Source organism: Tachysurus vachellii, chromosome 19, assembly GCF_030014155.1.
Source record: "Tachysurus vachellii isolate PV-2020 chromosome 19, HZAU_Pvac_v1, whole genome shotgun sequence".
NCBI classification, from domain to species: Eukaryota; Metazoa; Chordata; class Actinopteri; order Siluriformes; family Bagridae; genus Tachysurus; species Tachysurus vachellii.
Window position 1 is genome coordinate 8,919,498 of NC_083478.1, and position 25,471 is coordinate 8,944,968.

Consider the following 25,471-nt stretch of genomic DNA (forward strand, 5'->3'; position numbering starts at 1 on the left):
ATTAGCTAATTCTAATAATCAGCTTAAAAATTTATTTTGATCTCTTGTTTCCTTGAAATAGAGTCAGGGCTTTGTCTTGCCAGCTCATCTACAAACCTTCCCCTGAATAGAATGAACTGGCCCATTTTCTACATGATATTTATGTCTTTTGGATAATGACCCAGTATCCCATGTCATTATGTGTGTTCTTTTTCACCCCATAGCCGTGCCCTCCGCCCCTCAGACAGTCATTTCCAGTGTGAATGAGACATCCTTGAGGCTCGAGTGGATTCCTCCTCGTGACAGTGGTGGCCGACATGACCTAGTGTACAACATCATCTGCAAAAGCTGTGGCTCGGGCCGAGGAGCCTGCACACGTTGTGGAGACAACGTGCAGTTTGTGCCGCGGCAGCTAGGCCTCATCGAGCCACGCGTGCACATCAGCGATCTACTCGCCCACACACAGTACACCTTTGAGATCCAGGCAGTGAACGGTGTTTCTGACCAAAGCCCCTACTCGCCTCAGTTTGCCTCAGTCAATATTACAACTAACCAGGCCGGTAAGCCACTTTATAAACCGTTAGCGGTTTACTTTACACATGCAAATCAAATACGTTTAATTAAAAACCAAGAGCCCCGGTCTTTGCTCTTGGCTCATTTGAAAGATATCTAATTTTTACAATTGCTGTGAGGATTTTAGCATCAATCCATTGTTCTGTATTTGTTTTTCAACACTTGTTCATATTTCATGCTTCCTTATTTTTATTAGCCCAGAGTGGCAGTTACAGTTCACATCACATTGCCTAGGGGTGTGGACTGGGGGAAAAAAACTAGAAGCAGCAGTTCAAAGGAGCACAGAAAACGTTAATAGGGCAGTTTAATGAGAGCTCTGGACCTGGCTGTTCTGCAGGCAGCGTTCACACTGGTGTGCCTGTCAGTATACATTACAGCCTCACTGGTGCTGGGAAACTTCACCTCACTGCACCAACCACCTCTAAAAGTCAGCTAGTCAGCCATCACTGAAATCATGAGCAGACAGTGAGTGAGCTAGTATGAAAACTGCTTTAATCATGATGAAAGAACATTTTTAGTTCATACATGTTTGTAAATGACAGCCAAGTGATGAACAAATTTCCACATTTTTCATTTTGACCCTTAGCTGCTAAAAAACACTGTTTTTTTGTTGTGTCTAGTGTCCTTTTTGTTTATGTCTACACTCTGTTTCTAATGTAGCATCTTTCACTTCACTTGACACTCCTGCCTCAGTTCATCTTCATCTGCTGTCCTGAAATTGATCAGAAGTAGCTAATGAATAAATCTAGTTTTCCTCCACATGGGAAGATTTTCTTAAGTTTTGCAGTCAGTGTTAATCAGGGTTTTTTGAAAATGCTCGCTGCTCACTGTGTAGCCATGCACAGCTTTAGCAAATGCTGAGGACAAATAACTATTGATTACAAGCTAAAAATCAATTTAATACTAAAGGCACCAAAATTTATATACCACACAAAGTGCCTATTGATTAATAATTAGTTATATTGCTTATACGAAGAATTTTAGATCTGGGCCCAAAAGCGTTTAGGGTATGAATCAACTAACCTGATGGAGAAGCTGTTTAATTTGATGTTCTTGCTTCCATTTAGCCTTGAAAGCTTGTTGTGGTCTATGTCTAGATTTAAGCCCGCTGCCATATTTTGTGTTCAAATATACTGATTTTATGATGATCAGTGTTCATGGAAGCCACTGAACCACTAGCCACACAACAGCCGCAGAGCATTAACAATCCACCTCTACATACTTCAATGGTTTTTAAATGCTGTTTTTTTTTCCTTTTATTAACAAAGAAGCTAATAATGTACATGAGCAAAATGTTTGATTTTGGGTTCATCTGACTATAGCACATGATGCTAATTGTTATACAAGACCCATGATGAAGTTTAGGTGAGTTGTTTTCAGAAAGTGCTCCTTTCTGGCAAGACTTTCAAACAGCTTGCTGTTATGAAAGTGACATTTAGCAGTTTTCTTTCTTTTAATTTTTGGGCATTTTTTTCTTTATTTCATAATCTTACTCACTGTCTGGGAGAAGATTGTACTTGTAGATCCAGTTTCTGACAAATTTCAGACAGTTCAGAACCTTCTTGTTATAGCCATAGTTACTTTTTAATCTATTACCTGATTTGTGCAGTTCAATAACAATCATCTGATTTGAGAGACTGGATGAGAGATTTTCAGGGATTTATTCACGGTTCATGGATTACCATTAATTACTAATGTGTACAGCCTCTTATTTATTAACTGTTGGAAACTGTTACATGTTACTCTTACTATGACATTGTTAATGCAATATGAACACTAAAAAACATATTTCTGGGTATGAATAATATGGACACCTATAATTTTGAGAGACATTTCTATTAAAGAAATTGTAATTTTAATGAGATTTTATTTTATTAGAAGAAAGATAAACAGTGCCAGTTTGTTTTACTGGAAAATGTTCAGTAATTCTGGGCCAATAATTCTGGGGTGCACTGAAGGTCTGGACTCACTGATGGATCTTTGGAGTTGAAGTGGTTGAGGTTCTATGATATTAAATAAATATCCTTCCACATAACATGAAACCTCTCCTGTGGCTTTTTACGTGGTGTCTAGGTATATATACAATAAAGCCTTTTTTATAGGAAATGGTTCAAAAACGTGATTAACTAGGATTTTACTTTGTCCTGTACAGGAGTGGAAAATTTCTTGGCTAGTGCAGAAATCTTTGAATTTTTTACAGATGGAAGCATACCTAATTGGTTCCTCCGGTTCTCTACCATAATACCACAAGGACACATGAATTTGTGTGAGAGCACTACTTGCATTTATCATAAATTGAAGGCCGAGCGAGATGTTGAGTGATGGAGTAGTGCTTACAGCACACTGGGAAATGGAAAATAGATCACTTTGGCAGAGCTGAACAATTTCTGAAAATATAAAAGATTTCTGGCTCCATTTGTGTGGCTCTTTCTGTCAGTGCGGACCTGCCTCACAAAACACAAGGAACAATTAGACTCAGATGTAGCATGTAATTCCATCCATATTATTCGGCCTGAAATCTGCCATATTTTAGTTTCTTTGGTAGAAAATATATTAGTTTCTTCAAGCTGGGACACAATTCTCATATCCATAAGAAAAAAAATTGTAGGCTGATTTATTTTTTTAACTTGTCGTCTGCACATTCTGTTTATCTTTGCTACAGCACACACACACAAAAATTTTTTTGAAGAAGAAGTAGTTCATGCGCAGCATTTTTAGGGGATCATCACACACAAATATGTGATATATATATATATATATATATATATATATATATATATATATATATATATATATATATATATATATACACACTCCCCGGCCACTTTATTAGGTACACCTTACTAGTACCGGTGTGGTCTTCTGCTGCTGTAGCCCATCCGCCTCATGGTTCGACGTGTTGTACGTTCAGAGATGCTCTTCTGCATACCTCGGTTGTAACGAGTGGTTATTTGAGTTACTGTTGCCTTTCAGCTCGAACCAGTCTGGCCATTCTCCTCTGACCTCTGGCATCAACAAGGTATTTGCACCCACAGAACTGCTGCTCACTGGATATTTTCTCTTTTTCGGACCATTCTTTGTAAACCCTAGAGATGGTTGTGCGTGAAAATCCCAGTAGATCAGCAGTTTCTGAAATACTCAGACCAGCCCGTCTGGCACCAACAACCATGCCACGTTCAAAGTCACTTAAATCGCTTTTCTTCCCCATTCTGACGCTCGGTTTGAACTGCAGCAGATCGTCTTGACCATGTCTACATGCTTAAATGCATTGAGTTGCTGCCATGTGATTGGCTGATTAGAAATTTGCGTTAACGAGCAGTTGGACAGGTGTACCTAATAAAGTGGCCGGTGAGTGTATGTGTACATATATATAGACTGTATCTCCAAGTTCTTTTTCTAACTTCGCTCGGTGTTTCACTATGGGAATCGCTTTGGGCGTGACCAACTACGGAAGCTCTTATGACACCACGTCTGTCTTTGACAGACAGGTCGACCTGCGACCAGACTCCGCCTTGCCTATATCAGCCAGGTCGACCCCTGTCTTTTTCGCGCTTTCTTCCCGTGGGAGACTGCAGCAAGCTCTCTCAGCGCATCCCGACCTGCTGATCTTGCTTAACTGTTCAATAGACGGACCGTTATTGGACTCCGTCGCCGAACGCGACATCAGTAGAGGGATTGTGGTGAGTGACAAACCCTACACTTGGAGTAGCGTCCGCGTCGTGGCGAGCTATTCTTACCTCCTGCTGCGTGTTTAGTTACAGCGGTAGATAGCATCTAATTTGCTTCGGTCTGCGCGTCAAGGCGGACCTACCGGAGGTTTAATCCACAGTCTAACAGGCTAACGTGTTGTGACGAGTCTTTAGACTACGCTATGTCGACGGCAATTACCCCCGCCAAAGGGCATGAGTCGAAGACTAAGGAGGCTGTATCCCGCCCTTGTCCATCATCATGTGGAGCTACCATCTCGGGCAGGGACCCTCATCCTATGTGCATAGTGTGTATGGGCCCGAAGCACGCTCAGACGTCGCTAGCGGACCCGCAGACATGCGCTCACTGTGCGTCATTGCCGGTGAAAATCTTGGAAAGGAGGCTGAAAGTGTCGGTGGCTAACCAGCAGGACCCTTGCCTGTCTGAAGCTGCCTCGACAGATATGGCCCATCTGCCGCGAGCTAGCAAGAGCTGGGCGGACATGATGGAAGCCGAGTCCCCGGACATGCCTCCGCGGTTCGATGGCCTGCTCATGCAGGTGGATGATGAACTGGGGGACGAGGACGCAGATGGCGATGCTAACTCTGACCTCCTCGATCTGGGTATGGACGACGAAGAGGAGGAGGACAATTCCCCCTTCCCAGTCCAACAGTCTAGACCACCTAGCACGACCGATTCGGCTCCCCCGGCTGACAGCAGCCTGCACGAAGTGTGCAAACGAGCCGCGGCAAAGTTGGGCCTAGCCTGGCCAGCCGCCAAAGCTGCCGAAGGTGCCGTGAGAGACCTTTACGATGGGAAAAGGCTGCCGCCGACCCACTCGGCAGCGAGACAGCTCTTGCCTGCCGTGCCTGCGTGCATGACGGAGATGTCTCGGTATTGGTCTAGCCCCTTTAAGAGTAAGCTCCCCACCAAGGGACACTCGATGTTGGAGATTCAGGGGATGGAGGAGCTGGGGTTGGCCGGACCCCCAGCGGTGGAGCCTTCGGTGGCGTTCCACCTCCATCCGAATCGGCAATCTGTTTCTTCCTCATCGCAGTTTTCACTGCCAAGTAAGACGGACCGCTTGACCGCCGCGACCTTTCAGAGGATGTACAAATACGCGGGGCAGTCCGTATGTTCGCTGAATGCTGTGACTTTGCTGTCAGCATATCAAGCGGAGATTTTGGAGGAGATGGGGCGCCAGTTGGACTCGGGTGTACCGAACCCGGCGCTCTGGGACGAGATCTGTGTGGTGAACGACCTGATTTTGCGCTCCTCACGCGGCGCGGTTCAGGGCTGTGGCCACGTAATGGGCCTGGCCGTGTCAGGTGAGAGAGCGCTGTGGTTAAACCTGTCAGGCCTGGGCGACGCTCAGAAAGCGGAGGTGATGGATGCCCCTTACGACCCGACTAAGGGCTTATTCGGGCCCGCTCTCGAGAAAATGAGAGAAACCAGCACCCTCAGAAAACAGGAGGATGAGGCTTTTCACCTCTGTTTGCCGCGCAAGCAGGCGGCGCGACCACCCCCTCAGCCGACGCGGCAGGGCTTCGCAGCAGCCGCAGCATCGAGGGGGAGGCCGATGGCCGCGAGAGCTGTGAGACCAGCTCACAGCGGACAGGTCGGTCAGCGACCGCGTCCAGATGGCTCCGGACCTTGGGGTAAGCATTCTTTTGCGGCCGCGGCGGCTAGGAACCGTCCGCCCCACCCCGAGGAACGGAAGAAAAAGCGTGCGACCTGACGCACAGGTTTTTCCCCGGTCCTTCTCTCTCCGCCGGCGAAGAGAAGAAGGCGGGAGTTCAGCCCTTCTGTTCTGAGTTTGTTAGGGGCTCATTATGTTCGCTCTCCTCCAGTTCAACGAAGAGAGGGAGGTCAGAGCCATGTGCGGTGTCACCAAGCACTCACACACACAGGGGAATTCATAATAAAGCATGCATTATCGCAGCCAAGCCACGGGCTGAGGGCGATATGCTCCCCGGGTTCGAGACACATGGAAATAAATGTTGCACTATCGCAGCCAGGCAAACAGCCGAGGGCGATATGTCTAAAAAATCCCGAAAAATGCAAAGGCATGGAATGCGCTCCCCCAGTCCCTCCGCTGGGGGCAGTGCTCGCTTCCCCGTCAGCGGGGGCCCGCACGGCGCGTGTGATGACGTCATCACTGCGCGACGATGGCGGGGCGGAAGTGTACGGGGGCCTTCTCTCGACCCGCATAGCCAGCTGGCGCGCATGCGTGGCTCATCCGTGGGTTTTAGCAACAGTGTCACGGGGATACAGGCTCCAATTTGCCATGAAACCGCCTCGATTCAACGGGCTGATCATGTCAGTGGCCGAGGGAGAATCGGCTCGTGTGTTGACGGCCGAAATCGAAACCCTCCTGCACAAGCAGGCAATCAGAGTGGTACACGGGGAGGAAAGCTGTCAGGGCTTCTATTCCCGTTATTTCGTAGTTCCAAAGAAAGGCGGTTCAGCCCTCCGTCCCATTTTGGATCTACGTGTATTGAACAAGCACCTCAGAAAGTATTCATTCAAAATGCTGACACACAAGGTGCTGTGTCGATCGATTCGTCCAGGCGATTGGTTTGTTACGATAGATCTGGCGGACGCGTACTTCCACATAGATATTTATCCCTCTCACAGGAAATTCCTCAGGTTTGCATACCGGGGCACAGCATACGAATTTCAAACTATACCGTTCGGGCTATCATTAGCTCCGAGGGTTTTTACCAAGTGTGTGGAGGCAGCCCTGTTCCCGTTGAGGGACAAGGGCATAAGGATATTGTCTTACATAGACGATTATCTGATATGCTCGTCGTCAAGGGAGCGAGCCATAAGAGACGCAGAGATTGTCCTGTATCACCTCAGAGACCTGGGTTTCAGGATAAACATGATGAAGAGCCGGCTGGTGCCCTCTCAACATACGGAGTATTTAGGGCTCGGCTTGGACTCCCTTTCGTATCGAGTCACGTTGACGGAAGAGAGAATAGCGTCTTTCACACAATGTCTCGCTCGTTTTCAGAGGGGACGAGTAGTCCCGTACAGGCTGTGCTTGCGAATGCTGGGGCTGATGGCTTCGGTGATCGCGGTAGTGCGTTTGGGGCTACTCAAAATGAGGGATTTTCAGCGCTGGATCGCGCGCTTGCGTCTGTGCTCTCGCCGGCATCTCAGCCGACCGGTGAGAGTCACTCATGCGTGCGTCGAAGCGCTCGGACACTGGAAAGGCCCTGTGACGTTCAGATCGGGGATTCCCTTAGGGGCGGTGTCATCGAGAATAACTTTGACAACGGACGCGTCATTGAAGGGTTGGGGTGCAACCCTAATGGGCAGGACTGTGAACGGCGCGTGGCCACCACAGTTGGTGCACGAACATATAAACTATTTGGAGCTGTTGGCGGTGTGGCTGGCACTGAAACATTTTCTGAGTTTCCTCAGAGGTCGGCATGTTTTAGTGAAAACGGACAACACCACGGTGGTTGCTTACATCAACCGTCAGGGGGGCACACGCTCCCTTCAGTTGCATCGGTTGGCGACGAAGCTGATCGTGTGGTGCGACACACGGCTTCTGTCCCTCCGGGCGACTCACGTTCCGGGGATCTTGAACAGAGGGGCGGATTTACTGTCCAGGGGAAATCCCCTGTACGGAGAGTGGAAACTCCATCCTCAGGTGGTCAGCCAGATATGGCAGAGGTACGGTCAGGCTGCCGTCGATCTCTTCGCCTCGCGAGAAAACGCTCATTGCCCTCTGTATTTCTCCCTGGTGGACGCAAATGCACCGTTGGGTGTGGATGCTTTGGCCCATCGATGGCCGGACGTGCTTCTGTATGCGTTTCCCCCTCTGAGCTTAATCTCCCCCACTTTAGCCAGAGTGAGGGAGCGGTGTCTGTCATTGATTCTGGTAGCCCCGCGCTGGCCATCCCGACATTGGGTGGCGGAGATTGTCCAGCTATTGTCGGGGCAGCCGTGGCCCCTCCCCCCACGGAGGGACCTCCTGTCTCAGGCGGGGGGGGAGATTTACCATCCTCATCCGGACATGTTAGCCCTCTGGGCCTGGCCCGTGAGAGGTGGAATCTGAATGCGGCTGGCTTGCCCTCGTCAGTTATACAGACTATTCAGAGTGCGAGGGCCTCTTCTACCCGCGCTCTTTATAGCAATAAATGGCGTGTTTTTGAGGAATGGTGTGGGTGGAGAGTGATTATCCCTTTTCAGTGCTCTGTTAGGGATATATTATGCTTCCTCCAGGATCTGCTTGATAAAAGGAAGGCTTTCTCCACCATTAAGGTGTACCTGGCGGCTATTTCAGCCTGCCATGTAGGTTTTGGTGACAGGTCGGCAGGCCAGCACCCTTTAATAAGTCGTTTTATGAAGGGGGCGCGCCGCATACGGCCGGTGTCTAGGCAGATGGTTCCTTTATGGGATCTGCCCATCGTCTTAGAAGCCCTGTCCCAACATCCTTTTGAGCCGATAGAGGCGGTGAGTCTTAAGTATCTCTCTCTTAAGACGGCACTGCTCCTGGCTTTGGTGACAGCCAAGCGTGTGAGTGATTTACATGCTTTGTCGGTTAGCCCGTCTTGCTTACAGTTCGCTCCGGGGCTCACTAAAGTTTCTTTCCGTCCTAACCCTGCGTTTGTGCCCAAGGTTTTGGAGTCGACATATAGGTGCCCGTCTACTGAACTGGCGGCTTTTCATCCTCCACCGTTTTCTTCTCCGGAGGAGCGGAAACTCAATGCATTATGCCCGGTGCGGGCTCTTCGGGCGTATGTGGGCAGGACAGCTGGTTTCAGAACTTGTGACCAGCTGTTTGTGTCTTGGGCTACTCCCCACACAGGGAAGCCGTTATCTCGGCAGCGGCTGTCCCATTGGATTGTGGAGGCGATATCTGTGGCGTATGGTTGCAGAGGTCTTCAGCCCCCTGCGGGCTTGAGAGCCCACTCCACTAGGGGTATGGCCACGTCGTGGGCTTTACTCAGGGGAGTTTCCGTTCTGGACATTTGCTCGGCGGCGAGTTGGGCAACGCCGCATACGTTTGTACGATTCTATAGGCTGGACGTTTCGGGACCGTCCTTAGCACACGCGGTGCTGGGGGCCGGTACTGCTGTACCCGTTTGGAAACAGTAATATGGGTGCAATCCGGGAGCTGTCTATATCTCCCATAGTGAAACACCGAGCGAAGTTAGAAAAAGAACGTTGGGTTACTTAACGTAATCCCCAGTTCTTTGATAACAGAGTGAGGTGTTTCACCAGCACTTCCCTCCTTGCACTTGGACGGGAAGAAATCTCGTTAATGACGAAGACAGGGGTCGACCTGGCTGATATAGGCAAGGCGGAGTCTGGTCGCAGGTCGACCTGTCTGTCAAAGACAGACGTGGTGTCATAAGAGCTTCCGTAGTTGGTCACGCCCAAAGCGATTCCCATAGTGAAACACCTCACTCTGTTATCAAAGAACCGGGGATTACGTTAAGTAACCCAACGTTACCTATAAAAAACAAATAATCTCTTCTTACTTTTCCCCTCTCCAAGTTTCTCTTGCTATTTGTCTAGCTTTATATGTGTGTTTATGGTGTTTACGTATCATGAATAGTGATATTTGATTACTCAATTATCAGTTATTAATTGGTAGAATTTCACCCTTTTTACTCGTCTAAGCTTAGAATTTTAGCCAACGAGTCATATTGGATTTGATTAAACTTAGATGTAAACCTGATAAACAGCATATAAATCTTTATAATAAATTCAGAGCAGTCATGTTCCTTGTTCCGTCTCTGAGAGATTTTCCTAGCCAATTTTTCCTCTGGCTTGATCATTAGGGATCTAAGTCTACACCCATATTTCTATTGTTAAAATATACAAATTGAATTGAATTGACAGTAAAGGGACAGTCTTTACCAGAAATGGTGTTTTCCTAAAATTCATGGTGAAGAAAAAGGTCCTGCATGCAGTGAAGTGCTGCTTTGCATGCTCTGGTGTGTTTAATGTTTCTGGGCTCTACTCAGCAACCTTCTAAGTAAAAGGGAGCTTTACAACCTAAGGCCTAGAAGTCACAGAGCAATCAAGCAATGACTAATCTTTCGTGCCAACCATAAATACCATTTACAATATCACTTCTCTGGAATGGTGTGTGGAACGTGGTTGTACAAAAAAAGGATAAAGGAAAAATCAATTCACTTTTGTTCATTTGACAGCATATCAATATGTTTAATGGTTTGTTTGAAAAGACCTGGAATCTAAAATGGCAGGAAAAGTAGAGGGAGATAATATTCTCACTTTGCATCCAGCAAGTCAGCATTTATCTTCTAAATAGCATTCCTTATTTCTGCATGGCAACCCCCATTCATGACAGACAGACAGACAGACAACATCCAAGATGAAGAAATGCTGCTTCTCTCTGTACATATTTGGTTGCAGTGTGCTGTACACTGCTGCCCACTGCTGATGACCTACTAATGTTATGTACAAAATAAGAAAATGTATCTTTACAAATGCACTCTATTTTTCTTGTGGTATCTACAACATTAAGAAAAGTGGCACAGATGGTAAATTAAATTTCTTTGTTAAATGCAAGGAAATTGTTGTGTTTCTTCATGGCATTTGTACTGTCACCAAGATCTTCACAACAAATGTAGTCCAGTTTTAAAAACATAGCTTGTCTTAGTAGTTCTTTCTCCATGGTTCAAAGATGGACATGTGTTATTATTCATAATTTTCCTGAATAAAGAATATCCACAATAACTGATTAAAACAAAAAGAGAGCGAGATAGCAGTTCAAAAGTTTTCTAGTTAATTAGGAGACCTGGCAACATTGTCTATTCTGCGCCAAGCATTGTGCGTGTATAATTTACACCTGGCTTTGGAGGTGGACAAAATCATACACACACAGTTTAATTCACCCAAAGTTTAGTCATCAAGTTGAATATGTAATCAGCTGCACTTTCTATTTCCAAACCCTTTCATTATGTTGAATTCCCACTTTCTACTGTTTATGGGTTGGCTTATTCAATGCACTTAAACTGCACATTTAGTCTAATACTAAGGTTCTTTGGGCAGAATTGCACCTAAAAATGAGTCTCATTATTGCTTTTCCTATTTCCTATTTTCCCTGAACAGCTCCATCAATGGTGTCCATCATGCATCAGGTCAGCAGGACTATCGATAGCATCACGCTGTCGTGGTCTCAACCAGATCAGCCCAACGGGGTCATACTGGACTATGAGCTGCAGTACTATGAGAAAGTAATCACACACACCTTCACTCACATGCACATATTACACCAAGTTCTTCATTTCTGTGTTGCACTTGGCAAGAATGGAAACCGAGACATTTCTGTTTTCTTGAAGAAATGTTTTGATGGCCAAACTGTGGTGCATGTGCTGTATCATAACTGTAATTTTAAAGTGTCCTCTGATCTCTTCCAGAATACTGCTGAATTCAACTCTTCTACACTAAGGAGCCAGACAAATACAGCTGTAGTTCGAGTCCTAAAGCCAGGCACCATCTATGTGTTCCAGGTGCGAGCTCGGACAGTCGCGGGGTTTGGACGCTTCAGTGGAAAGATGTACTTCCAGACCATGACTGAAGGTAAGGCTTTTATTTGCTTAGAAATAGACATCTCAGGTTTGTCTTTTTTTACCTTTAAAGAATAGTTTCTTTGTTTTTGCCTCTGAAAAATACTATATCAATCACAATTGCACCATGTATAATCCTGACAGCACAGACCAATTAAATCTTTGTCAGCTATTAGTCTGATCACTTGGTGCTGGCTGACAAGTAACAGAGTTACTGTTTTAAAATCACTGCCAGTCATTGAAATGGCACTAACTTCAATCAGATTAAGCATGTCAGTACATCTCCTTGCCAGGAGCATAGCCAAGAAACAGATGTCAAAACTCCAGTCCCAGCATGCTGCTGCTTTTCCAAAAGTGAACTGGCATACTGCTCTTTTCCTGCTACTTTTTTTTATACACATTTCTTATAAGCTAACAGAAATAAAAGCTTTGCCAGTTGGCAATCATATAGCTTTAGTCAACATTTAAAAGAAGATTTTACAGAGTGTGTGGCAATATTATTAACTGTCAACCCCCAAATGGCTGAATAGAAACGATTGCCAAGATGTAACTTTAGGATGACCTTAGGCAGGTTGGCCCTTTGGATTGCAAGGTGTTTACTTTATGAAGAGGGAAATGTCCAGTTAGGCATCTGTTTTAAACTATATGTTGTTCTTACTGTGTGTGTGTGTGTGTGTGTGCGCACGTGTGTGTGTGTGTGTGTAGAGGAGTACGATTCCAGCCTGAAGGAAAAGCTGCCACTCATCATTGGCTCTGCCGCTGCAGGTGTTGTTTTTCTCATCTCAGTCATTGTGCTCATCATCGTCTGCAACCGGTGAGTTATCCTAAATCTTCCTTGGACGGACTGCATGCAGTTTAAAACTCCGATTGCTTTATGTAATCTCACATCCTCATGTATCTCTGCTTTCTCCCAGGAGAGGCAATGACAGGACAGAATCTGAGTTCACAGACAAGCTCCAGCATTACACAAGCGGCCATTGTAAGTAGCCTTTCAATCCCACACAGTGACCTGTATCAGCATAACCTCATCACACAGCATAAATACTATATAGTAATCTTCCCTATCTGGATCAGTATACAAATAAAGAACAGAAGACATCATTTAAATTTAGTCATTTGACAGATGTGTGTTTTCAGAGATAACTACAATGAGTAGTAATGATATGACTGGTGAAGTTTTGCTATCACCTTTAATAGTTCCATTTTTAGTTGCAAGCTCCCAAATGATGCAATAGAAATCGTTAGCTTTTTTATTGTGAAATCGCAAAAGCAAATTCCAACATAGCCATAGCCATGTGTTGTTTGGGATGTCATCACTGCAACACTAGCTGATCGGTAACATCTGTGAGCTCATGTGTGAACCTTTCCTCCATGTTTGTTACAGTATATTGCCCTGTGATTTAAAACAAAATGCAGTCATCTGGATGGAGGAAGCACATGCTAGCTTTCAGCCTTCCCAGTTGGTAGCAATCTACTAGGGGAGAGCTGGCTGGTGGGTAAGAATTGACAAGTGATCAAACTGTTGAGGAAATTGGGCCAAAATATTCAAACGAAATTGTGAGTGGTGATCAACACGTTAAGTGGCCAAGAGGCCAAAGCTGATAAATAGCTCAGTTCTCATGTTGACAGTGATCAAGTTTAATTTTTTTTTTTATTGAATTAACAACAGACATCAATTAACAAACTAGACAATAACAATACAGATACAAAGTATGCTAGGGGGAATTTACAACAAAATATTAAACATAGTACAGATTTTCAAAGTTTTCAGTGCCGTTTGCTTTAGAGACAGTCTTATAGAATAAACATAAAGTTCCATTTCTTTTTTAAATGACATGAAACAGGGTTTTTTCCCAGAAAATGTACATTTGTGAATGTGAAATTTTGCTAATAAAAGGATCAGATTTATTATGTAAATACTATTGGTAGTATGGTAGTCTCTTTGATTCTTCAAAACACCAAAATGCACATTTTTCCAAAATAAAGCAAAATTAACATCAATATTCTTAACAATAAAATCCCAAACATTTTCCCAAAAGGGTTTTACAAGTGGGCAGTACCACAGTTTCTAAGCTGTTACTACAAAATGTACAATTTGTGTCTATATCGCTTTTAAATTTCACAAGAAAATGTTTTGTTGGGTAGATCCTATGAATAAGTTTAAATGAGACTTCCTTTATTTTATTTGTGATTAAATACTGATTTGGAAGTAGCCAAACCTTCTTCCAAACAATATCATCTGTAAACCGTTTCCAGAAAGAATGAACATAAGGCAAAGATACAATATCTCTTTGAAATAAAGTTCTTATACATCTATTACGGGAGTGATCAAGTTTCATAGGAAGTTGATATGTAGTTGCATGTCGTCAGCACATGGGCGTAAATCCCGGGGGGGGGACGAAGGGGACATGTCCGTCCCGTGACACAACCCCCCCTCCCCCCGAGGATTTGTCCCCCCCCCCAAATGATTTAAAAAATATCGCACTGTCTATTGTGAAAAATATATGTATGAATACCTAAATAAATGTGTAAGTACACAAAACAAAAAAAAACCCCAATCAATGCATTTAGAAACAGTTGAGTTCCCCCTCCCCTTCTTCACAGTGGTTTGACCCACTGCCTGCTTTCCCAGTTCATCACCTACTCTGCACACACGAGTCAGTTGTGTGGCTGCGGCTCAGTTAATGTTGCACTCCATTAAGTAGGGGATTGTATTCACTTTAAATAAAGCGATTCTCTTTAATGTAGTTGATGCAGACTCATTCATAAATTAGTTGCGGCAAAAATGCTGATTACCGATGTAATTTTCCATGAATCTGCTATATTAGCAATTAAAATATGACTTATCTAGTTAACGTTAGCTTGTTTACAATAGCCTGTTGCATAGTGCACTGTAATTAACACGCCAAAGCCGTTTCCCATGCATTGTTTTATTTAGGACGACTTGGCATAATGTTAACTTAACATTAACGGCCACAATTAGCATATTGTTTAGCTGTGCATTTACTAAATGAGCACTGTGCTACGTCCGAACTGACCCCACTGTATTTTTTTTGTATAATCAATTTATATTCTGTTATTAAGTGTCTTAATTTGAAATAAAATTTTAAACCTTTTTTTTAATTCCTTGTTTTTATTGTTGTGATTTTTTTTATGATAGTTTTACCATTGACTGTATTATTGACTGTATTATTTGTGTCCCCTTCAAAAATTGCTCATGAGAAATTTTATATTTATTGTTCCCTTTACTGTTAAATGAAATTTACACCCATCCGTCAGCATAGCGGTAGGACAAGTTATAAGACCTGATTACTCACTTCAGTGATTCAGTATATAGTGTGAAGTACTGTATACTGTATATCCATCTATATACCCAGCTCAGCTCGTTTGCCTCATTTGTCATTGATTTTAGGTCATTATTGACTACAACATAGAGTAATGGGCAGTGTAGTGTTTACCTATGATAATCATGTAATGTCAATAACATCTGGTAAAAACCAGATGATGGTTTTTATTTCTGTTTCCTTTTTCCCAACTGTAAAGTAGCTCTGTCCCCAGCCTGAATACAGCCACTGTTGTTTACAAGGTAACTTATGAATTGTATGTAGTCGGTGGTGGTGAAGGCTTCTGACTGTTTTCACTGAGACAGTGGGCTCTAAAAATCCTAATTTACATACTTTAAATAGATGAATTTAATCTTCACCTTCTCCTTCAAAGTGTCACCAGGTATGAAGATCTACATCGATCCCTTTACATACGAGGATCCTAATGAGGCAGTACGAGAGTTTGCCAAAGAAATAGACATGTCCTGTGTGAAGATTGAGCAAGTTATTGGTGCAGGTAGGTAAGACATCCTCTTAACATTTTAAAATCTAGTCTGAGAAAAGGTCCTTAGAAGTCAGGTGCATCCACTGATTGTCCTGCAGGTGAGTTTGGGGAGGTTTGCAGCGGAAATCTGCGCCTGCCTGGGAAGAGAGAGATCCTGGTAGCCATTAAAACGCTGAAGTCTGGCTACACTGAGAAGCAGAGGAGGGACTTCCTGAGTGAAGCCAGCATCATGGGTCAGTTTGATCACCCCAACATCATCCACTTGGAGGGCGTAGTGACAAAAAGCTTCCCCGTTATGATAATCACCGAGTTCATGGAGAATGGCTCACTGGATTCCTTCCTTAGAGTGAGTCTTAATATTAGCTTCTTATTTTCTGTGTGTTCAGTGAAGATGTACGTTACTAACACATAATATGAAATTGTAAACCATGTTTTTTTTGTTCTATTGCATCAAAGAAGGAAACACGGAATGTAGAATCCTTTTAGCTGCATATTCTTGTATATTTTCTTTATAGCTTTCATATTGTTCAGTGCCTTGTGTGTCAGTTTGGCCTCCAGCTGACTGGCGTCCCTGTAGACAGGGAGCAGATGTGGCTAAATGAAGGCACAGCTGCAGGGGGCATTACAAGTCCAAATGTAGTGCTTCTGGGCTGTATGGCATAAAGGGCCAGTCATAGTTTTATTATAAATATGATACAAAGGGTGTTTTGTAATAGCTTACAGAAACCGCTGCTGCATATTTAGTTGAGTGTCTGCAGTTTGGTCATGTTGGTCAAGTTATTTTGCTGCATGTGCTTTCAGCAAAACGATGGGCAGTTCACTGTGATTCAGCTGGTCGGCATGCTGAGAGGCATTGCAGCTGGCATGAAGTATTTATGTGATATGAACTATGTGCACCGAGACCTGGCTGCCCGCAACATCCTGGTCAACAGCAACCTGGTGTGCAAAGTGTCTGACTTTGGGCTTTCTCGCTTCTTAGAGGATGACACATCAGACCCTACATACACCAGTGCCCTAGTAAGTACATTTGCTGTCAATGAAATCCCAAGCCATAGATTATTGCCATGGAGCAGAAGAGATTAATGGGTGTCACATTTGTACACAACCCAAACTTTATTTTTCGGTGTCGACAATCGGCACGTTTTCTAAATTTAGTGTACATATTATTGCCTTTAAAAATCCTTTCAAATTATTTTAAGTGAGATATTTGCACCTTAACGTCTACTCTAAAAGCTACTTATAGGTATAAACATGCATTTACATACAAGATGCATACAAGATGTATTTCTAAATAGACCAAATCTTTTTCAACATTTTGGCACACTTGTTTTGGCACACATTACTGGTTAGCAATGAATGTCCCATTGTCAGAATTAGTTTTATTCCTGTACGTTTGTCACGTCTATTAAATCTTACTCATTTAATAGCAATGCAAATGCTGTAAGTAGCTGTTTATTTTACAAACAGAACATTTTCAGATGGTTGATTGTGTTTTTCTCAGGTTTAATAAAGTTCATGTGAGAGAGACTAAAGTAATCATGTGAATCAAGTGAATGTATCAAATAAAAATGACCTAAACAAAGTATTTGTAACACAAGATTGGTAAGCATGAGAAATTAAGACTGACATAAAATCTCCCGTTAAAAAAGTATGTTTTTATGTTTCTATTATATGATTGTAAAAAAAAAAAAAATGAATCGGATCATTTCAACCCAAAGAGAATCTAAAAATTAAAATGACTCACTCTGGTCTCTTCTATCTTAGTCTCCTTGTGTTAAGTTGTCCAGATCTGCTAAGTGAACATTTGTTCTCAGGGAGGAAAGATTCCCATCCGGTGGACCGCTCCAGAGGCCATCCAGTACAGGAAGTTCACCTCATCCAGTGATGTGTGGAGCTACGGTATCGTCATGTGGGAGGTCATGTCCTACGGAGAGAGACCATACTGGGACATGAGCAATCAAGATGTAGGATATTTGCACAGCCATATCCTGTCACTTAGAAAAAGATCCTTTATTCCTGTCTTGCTAATACAGCAGTGACCTCTAGTGGAAAACTATCAGTTCTCTTCTGTTCTGTCTGGTTTAATGAAGTGAATAATTATTTTGACTCTGCACATATATATATATATATATATATATATATATATATATATATATATATATATATATATATATATATATATATATATCACTATTTCACAATAAAATAGGGGTCAAGCTAATAGCATGTTAATCTTTGTTTGAACTGATAGCATAGTAAGCGTTGTGCTAATCCTTCCAGGTGATTAATGCTATAGAGCAGGATTACAGGTTGCCTCCTCCTATGGACTGCCCCAATACATTACATCAATTAATGCTGGACTGCTGGCAGAAGGACAGAAACAATCGGCCTAAATTCAGCCAGATCGTGAACACCCTGGACAAAATGATCCGCAACCCTAATAGCCTGAAAGCCACCACCCCACTTTCTTCCGGGTAAGAATATGCAATTTCTATATATTCACTTGTAAAGCACTTGATAGAGGCCACCATAATGTTCTGCTTATTGTGGAGGTGATCTCTATGTGCTTGCTACTAGTTAGAGTCTAGATTATTTCTGTTTTGCTGAAAGATACAGTATGTATTTTTATTCTTTTCACTCCAGCGTACACCTACCTCTGCTGGACCGCAGCACTCCAGACTTCTCCAGCTTCAGTAGCGTGGATGAGTGGTTGGACGCTATCAAGATGGGCCAGTACAAGGAGAACTTTGCCAGTGAGGGCTTCAGCTCCTTCGACGCCGTTTCCCAAATGACTCTGGAGTAAGTGTCTTTGTTCTGAAGTCAGAAGCATCAAATTACCCCATTACAGTTACATTCAGTTTCCATACATCATGAGCATCTTCTCTTGAATGGCTTAATGTATTGCCATTTATGAATGGTTTTATTCTGAACGTACATGAACAGATTAAACATACACTCACTGACCAACCCATGGTACACCTTCTCATACATCCATTTAGCCAATGTGCTAATCATGTGACAAAGGAAAAATTCATGCAAATACAAGTCACGAGTCGAAATGATCCAGAATGGGGAAAATGTGTTCTCCATCACTTTGATCATGGAACGGTATACGGTTAAATATTTCAGAAGCTGATGATCTCCTGGGAATTTCACATACTACAGTCATTAGGGTTTAGACCAGCGGTGTCCAAGCTTATCCACAAAGGGCCGGTGTGGGTGCAGGTTTTTATTCCAACCAAGCAGAAGCCACGCCAGAGTCTACTCAAAGCCAAGAACAACTGATTAAACAGGTGGAATCAGGTGTGGCTTCTGCTTGGTTGGAATGAAAACCTGCACCCACACCGGCTCTTTGTGGATAAGATTGGACAACGATGGTTTAGACAGAATGGTAAATAGTAAGTGTTGGTTCTGCAGGAGGAAACGCCTTGTTAATGAGCGAGACCAAAGGAGAAGAAGCATGATAAGCTGAAGGAAATGATAAATCAAATAAACACATAACAAGCAGAAATTCATCTCAGAGCACACAGCACATCAAAGCTTGAGGTGGATAAGCTACAACCGCAGAAGACCACATCGGGTTCCATTCCTGTCAGACGGGAGGAGCAGTCTGTGGACACAGCCCCAACTGGACAGCTTGGAAAAGATTGGAAAAACATTGCCAGAATTTTTTCCTGTGCAGTTTTGGAGAGCTTGTTCCCATTGTCCTCCCAGATTCCTTGGTTTGAAAAGCTCTGGAGGCCAGATGTTTCTACACTCAAACTACCACTCATGCCAACAACCATGGCAAAGTCACTAAGGTCACATTTTCCCCCACTCCAATATTTGTTGTGAACAAAAAGCTCTGAATGAACTGAATGTGCATGTGTACAGGTGTCTAAATTCTGCTTTTATTTTATTGGTATTATGTCTCATGAATCTACACAAAATAGCTCATAATATTGACATAATGTCACTGTCAGTAATCAATTTAGAGTCACTGTGAATCTGGAATATGTCCCATGAACGCTGGATATGAGGCCAGAACCAGTGTTGTAATGTAACGGAGTACAAATACTTCGTTACTGTACTTAAGTAGAAATTTCACGCTATTTAAATTTATGTCAACTTTCACTTTTACTCCACTACATTTCCTAGATAAAATGTATACTTTTACTCCGCTATATTTCCACTAAGCATCTTCGTTACTCATTACTACAAAATAAAATCAGAAGAAATGTGTGCGACTGCAATAAGGGAGGTTTGGCGAATCACTGCTCCTAGATTGCATCACGCTCCGCACACTCTATTTCAGCGTAATGTTGCTAAAGGAGGCGGAAGCACAACTGAAACCGCCATGGAAGCACCTACTGGAGGACCTCCCGTTATCGTAGACCAGGGGTGGCCAACCGGTCAGAGACCTTTTTACTGTGTTACGGCAAAGAGCCGCATTATACACATGGGCACACATGAACATCACCTTTTTCCCCTAACATTTTAAGAGCGAACTTGACACAAATTGTTTACTCAATTGATCTTGCTCCTACTGGGAAACTTTGAGGTATTTTCATCCCACTCACATGCGCGTTTGACAAAATTACTGTATTGAACTCAAGCGAAGAGAACCCGCACATTAAAAAGACACAAATACAAACTTCGATATGAACGTAAGAGCCGCATGAAACCGGGCAAAGAGTAGACGACTGTGTGGTAGACGAGCTACCTGTGGTAGACGACCACCCCGACAATAGTGGTGAACTCGGTGAAGAAGATAACTTTATACACCCCTGGCCGTATTTGCAAGAAATGTTTCTGTACATTGGAATGAAAGAGTATTTTACTTCAAATACTTAAGTACATTAAAAATCAGAAAATTACTTTTGATACTTAAGTCCAGTATATATCAGATATTTTAAGACTTTTACTTGAGTAATATTCTAAAAGGTAACTTTCACTTCTACCAAAGTCTTTTTCTAGTACGTAGTAGTAGTTCTAATACTTGTACTTTTACTCAAGTATTGCTTTCTAGTACTTTATACAACACTGGCCAGAACACAGCCTGGATGGGACTCCAGTCCATGACAGGGTACCATTCACACAAATTAACACCTGAGGGCAATTTAACACAGCCAAGTCACTTACTATTAAGGTTTTTTGTAGGTGAGAAAAACCTGGAGGAATTTCCACATGGACATGCAAATCTAGATACAGAAATAGTGTGTGTTTAGGATTCACCCTGGGACCTGGAGATTCAAGGCAAAAAAAAAAAAAGCTACCTGCTGTACCATCTCTTCTGCCCATTAATATATTTTCCAAAATGATTTACAAAGTTGGAGCTTCTGTAAAACCTGTAAATTGGCTCGGTAAATTTCTATCTTTCAAGTCAATTACAGCTCACAAAACAATATTAATATAGAAGACATTTAAGTTTACATTTATGGCACTTGGCAGGTTCTAAATGTATTTTTATGCTAGATTACAGCTCTCATTACCTCAAATTTTTGAGACCCATATTTTGAGCTATATTTATAGTTTCTGATGACAAGTAGACCCAAGCCACTATACTTTTGTGTGTATAGGTATGTGTGTGTGTATGTGTATGTGTGTGTGTGTGTGTGTGTGTGCACTCTGTTATGGACTGGTGTCCCAGCTGCATTATGCCCAGCATTCCAGGGAAAGACTCTGGACTTATACTTTTTCCCTCACCATTGGATTCTTTTGAATGCTGCCCTTAATTTATCTTTCATTTGTCTTTTTTTAATTACAGTGACATCCTACGAGTGGGAGTCACTTTGGCCGGCCACCAGAAGAAGATTCTCAACAGCGTGCAAATGATGCGAGCTCAGATGAACCAAATCCAATCGGTGGAGGTTTGACCCTCATTCTTAGAGGCTCTCAGACTGACTCCCTCCTCCACCAGCCCCCTGGCTTCAGAGTTCAGCTGCAGTCCTTCCTGTGGAGATTTCCCCGGCATAGTAGGTCCTCAGGAGGGACTCCCACACAGCAAACACCCCCTAAAATCCACCAGCACGCAGCAGACTGGATGGAGTCGGACAGCGATGTCTGGAGGCCCACACATGTACTGTACTATTACAGTGGTGATGATTTTAATTGTAACATCAAAGAGAATAACGATTAAAGGATTCAAAGGGAGACATTGATCATCACCAGTGTCTAGTTTTGTTAGATTATATAACCCTTTAATAGGGAAATAAGTAAAATCCAAACAGTTCTGTTATTTATAGCGGTACTAGTCTCATGATAAAACCTTTGAGACAGAGAAAGTATAAAGCTTAGCGTGGCAGAGTAACAAGAGGAGAGAAAGATGAAAATGGACCATGGACTAATGGCACAAAAATGAGCCTCTTATACTCCTGCTGATGCCATATGGTAAGGAAGGATCCATGTGGCAACCCAAGAGGAGTAATGTAGAAATTGTGAAAATTAGTGACAAACGAGTCTGGATTTTTTTTTTATTATTATTATTTTTTTTTTTTTCAAATATTATGGTGATATTTTTTATTTCTCCTTTTTTCTGGATTTCATTTTGGATATATACTCAATGGCAACTTTATTAGGAACACCATACTAATACTATGTAAAAGCTCTCAAAACAGCCTCAATTCTCCATAGCATAGATTCCACGAAGTGCGTGTCGTTTAACCGTAACGACTCGACCCAAGTGCTGTACATAACATCATGTAATGTCACATTAAACCACATAATTAGACCTAGAATAAAAACCTTTAAAATGGCTAAAGATGAAGCAGTTGTTGGAAAGTGCTGGAAACATTTCTTTGATATCCTGATGACATGACTGCTTTACATAATTGCTGAAAATGTGTGAGCTACATTCATGCTGCTAATCTCTCGTTCTACCACATCCCAGAGGTGTTCTGTTCGATTCTGTTTGAGCTGAGGAATAAGGATACCACTGAACTTCAGTGAACTCGTTGTCATGGTTTTGGAGACCGGTTCAGACAAATTGTTCTTTGTTAGTTAGATGGCTCATTATCATGGCATTCAGTTGATGCTGGATGGAAATTAACGAGCCCAAGAAAGCAATTCCCACATCATTACACCAACACCACCTGGAACTGTTGACATAAATGCAGTCCATGCAGCCATGTTTTTGCACTGCATTTTTAGCCTACTAACTATCTATATCTCAGAAAAGAATTAAATTTACCTCATGTTTTTTATCCAAAGAGACTTACAGCTACAGTAAGAGAGAATACAACTGTGCAGTTAAGGGTTAAGGGTCTTTCTCAAGGGCCCAACAGTAATGCTGAGATTTGAACTAATGACTTTACATTCAGTTGTCTAGTACCTTAATCGCTGAGGTATCGCTGCCCAATAGTCACTGCTTATCATTGTATCATTGTACAGTAGCCTTAGATTTCTATCCTGGGCTAAAAGAAGTGGAATTTGAGTTGACTATCTGCCAGAGGTGGGAGTAAGTCACACATGTACAAGTCACAAGTAAGTCTCAAGTCATGAATGTCAAGTCAAAGTCAAGTCGAGTCTTTTTTTAATATTTATCAAGCAAGTCTCAAGTCTCAAATTTGCGACCTAAGTCTGACTGAAGTCAAGTCATATGACTCGAGTCCCCCATCTCTGCTATCTGCTGTTGTAACTTTCATTATCAAACTAGTCTAGGCTTTCTCATCAACATGGCTTTTTTTTTTGCGTTTGAAAATCCCAGGACATCAGCAGTTTCTAAAATACTCAAAACAACGGGTCTGGTTCTATCAACTATGCTATGGTCAGTGTCCCTGAACTCACATTTTATTTCCGTTGTGAGATTTGATGTGAAGTGTAACTGAAGCTCTTGGTCTGAGCTCTTGGTCATGATTTTATGCATTACATTTCTGCGACATAATTGGATGACTGGATAAATAAATGAACTGTACAGGTGTTCCTAATTAAGTGGCCAAGTAAGTGTATATTTATTTATTTTGTCTTTTTTAACAAACAGTGTAATAATCCAAATAGCTATTTCCGGTTGAAGTACCACATGCACACATATCACAGGAACTTTCTGACTTCATCACCGACTCCGATTAAAGCTGAAGTTACTTCTCAGCAGCCTGAAATAGTTCAGATGTTAATTTCCGTTTTCTTTTCTACCTGGTGTTAATACAATATGTGCACCTTAGTGACAAAGTTAAACGTTTCCTTGATTTCTTCTTTTCCCTTCTTTTATGCGTTTTCATGAAAAATCAGACAGAAATGAACGTGTACAGCTGATTGGGTGCTGTTGAATCTGAACACATCACGCATCACTTTTTCAGTTGGCTTCTAGAAATCTCGCTTTTTTGTAATGATAAAACATTGTGAGTTAATAAAAATGATATGTACATTAGGCAGTATAGTATAGAGCAGTTCATCTGCATAGTGGCGTGCCGGAGTTATGGCTGTCTTGTATACAGGTGGTGTGTCAACTCATCATGGTTGTTTGAAATCATTCGAAAAATGTCTTCTCATACCTCTACCGATTTTTTCACCAGCCATCCTGGGTTTTTATATAACGTCTACATATGGTAGAATTTCACTTAACGGTTTATTAAAGTGAGTCTTATTCAGTCGGTAATCATGTATGACACGAAACGATCTTTACTGGTATGACTTGTCAATCAATCATTTGTTAATTAATGAATTCATTTGTACAATAGTATATAACCCAGTTCAATCTCTTTGTTGTAAAGTACAAGATTTACAAGTTTTTTTATTTTATTTATTTGAAGTTTCAGCTTTGACAGATGTTTCTAAATACTGCACATTTCTAACAGGAACCCTAACTCCAGTCGTTGAGTTTTCAGTGTGACAATCACGTCTTCTCCTTTCAACTCAGTGTGCTTCCTTTCATTTAGTAATCCAGTCTTCCACTTTTCACTCACGTTCTTCTTTGTTTGGTTACAGAGTTCATAGAGATGTGGCATTGTGCTATACAAGTGAAATGTTTGGGATTTTTGCTGTATTTTCTTTTCTTTATCTTAAAGACTGTAATGACAGAAATGCAAGGATCAAAACAACAACTCTCAGGCATGTCTGTGATGTTTTACATGCACCCATTTGCTCTTTGTATTCATGGTGCACATTTCTGCCTTGTTTGGACCAAACTTTGCCATCTTGTATTACTGAGAAAAGAAAGGGAAATTAAATGAATCGATCAATCGGTGTTGGTTGCTCTAAGTCATTATATCCTATTGCTTATTTCAGCATAATTACAGAACATGTAGAGTGCACGTTAGCTGTCCTTTTGTTTTTCCAAACCGTCACTGTTAGATTTTCATGCCTGAAAAAAAACTCTGGAAAAGGATAGGGCCCAGATATGAGATCAAATATGATCCAAGTAATCTAAAATATAGAAATAGTAATATGTTATCTACATATAAACCACACAAAACATCTGAAACTACTAATACAATACTATAACCTTGGGTTTTGGAAAAGCAACACTTCTGAAGCAAGCATATCACATACATTTGTGATGTATGGACATCAAAACAATCTACAATCCCCAATTTACACCTCTTATTGTAATATATTTAAAAATAGAACACTATATATAATTGCACTTTTATTTTACAGATGTTTATTAGACCTCATTCCAATGATATGCTGAAAAACATTTTCACGACGAAAGGGTAATTAAAAAAAGCAACTAGTTCACCGTGGCATCCCTGTCATTAACCATCCTGTACGCTGCACCTTCCTTGAACATTGGGGCATCATGATTCCTTCCCCAATGGGCTTCTATTATAGCTTGATCCTATTTTTGAGCATATGGTACAGTAATAACTGTATGGAAGCTCAATAGTTGTACATCTATAAAGGTCACTCAAAAATAAAAATAGTATCTTGAT

The 25,471-nt window shown here is 42.2% G+C and overlaps 1 protein-coding gene across 1 annotated transcript in view; it reads left to right on the forward strand.

Annotated features, from left to right (window-relative positions):
* Positions 1 to 24,778, forward strand: part of ephb2a (eph receptor B2a) — a 60,558-nt gene extending 35,780 nt beyond the window's left edge. The window contains exons 5-16 of the mRNA XM_060893925.1: positions 204 to 539; positions 11,338 to 11,462; positions 11,646 to 11,808; positions 12,501 to 12,609; positions 12,710 to 12,774; positions 15,513 to 15,635; positions 15,722 to 15,969; positions 16,425 to 16,640; positions 17,438 to 17,587; positions 17,904 to 18,097; positions 18,267 to 18,422; positions 21,370 to 24,778. Of these exons, the coding sequence (XP_060749908.1) occupies positions 204 to 539; positions 11,338 to 11,462; positions 11,646 to 11,808; positions 12,501 to 12,609; positions 12,710 to 12,774; positions 15,513 to 15,635; positions 15,722 to 15,969; positions 16,425 to 16,640; positions 17,438 to 17,587; positions 17,904 to 18,097; positions 18,267 to 18,422; positions 21,370 to 21,478 (1,994 nt within the window). The 3' untranslated portion in view covers positions 21,479 to 24,778. The remainder of the gene's footprint in view (positions 1 to 203; positions 540 to 11,337; positions 11,463 to 11,645; positions 11,809 to 12,500; positions 12,610 to 12,709; positions 12,775 to 15,512; positions 15,636 to 15,721; positions 15,970 to 16,424; positions 16,641 to 17,437; positions 17,588 to 17,903; positions 18,098 to 18,266; positions 18,423 to 21,369) is intronic.
* The last annotated feature ends 693 nt before the right edge of the window (positions 24,779 to 25,471 follow it).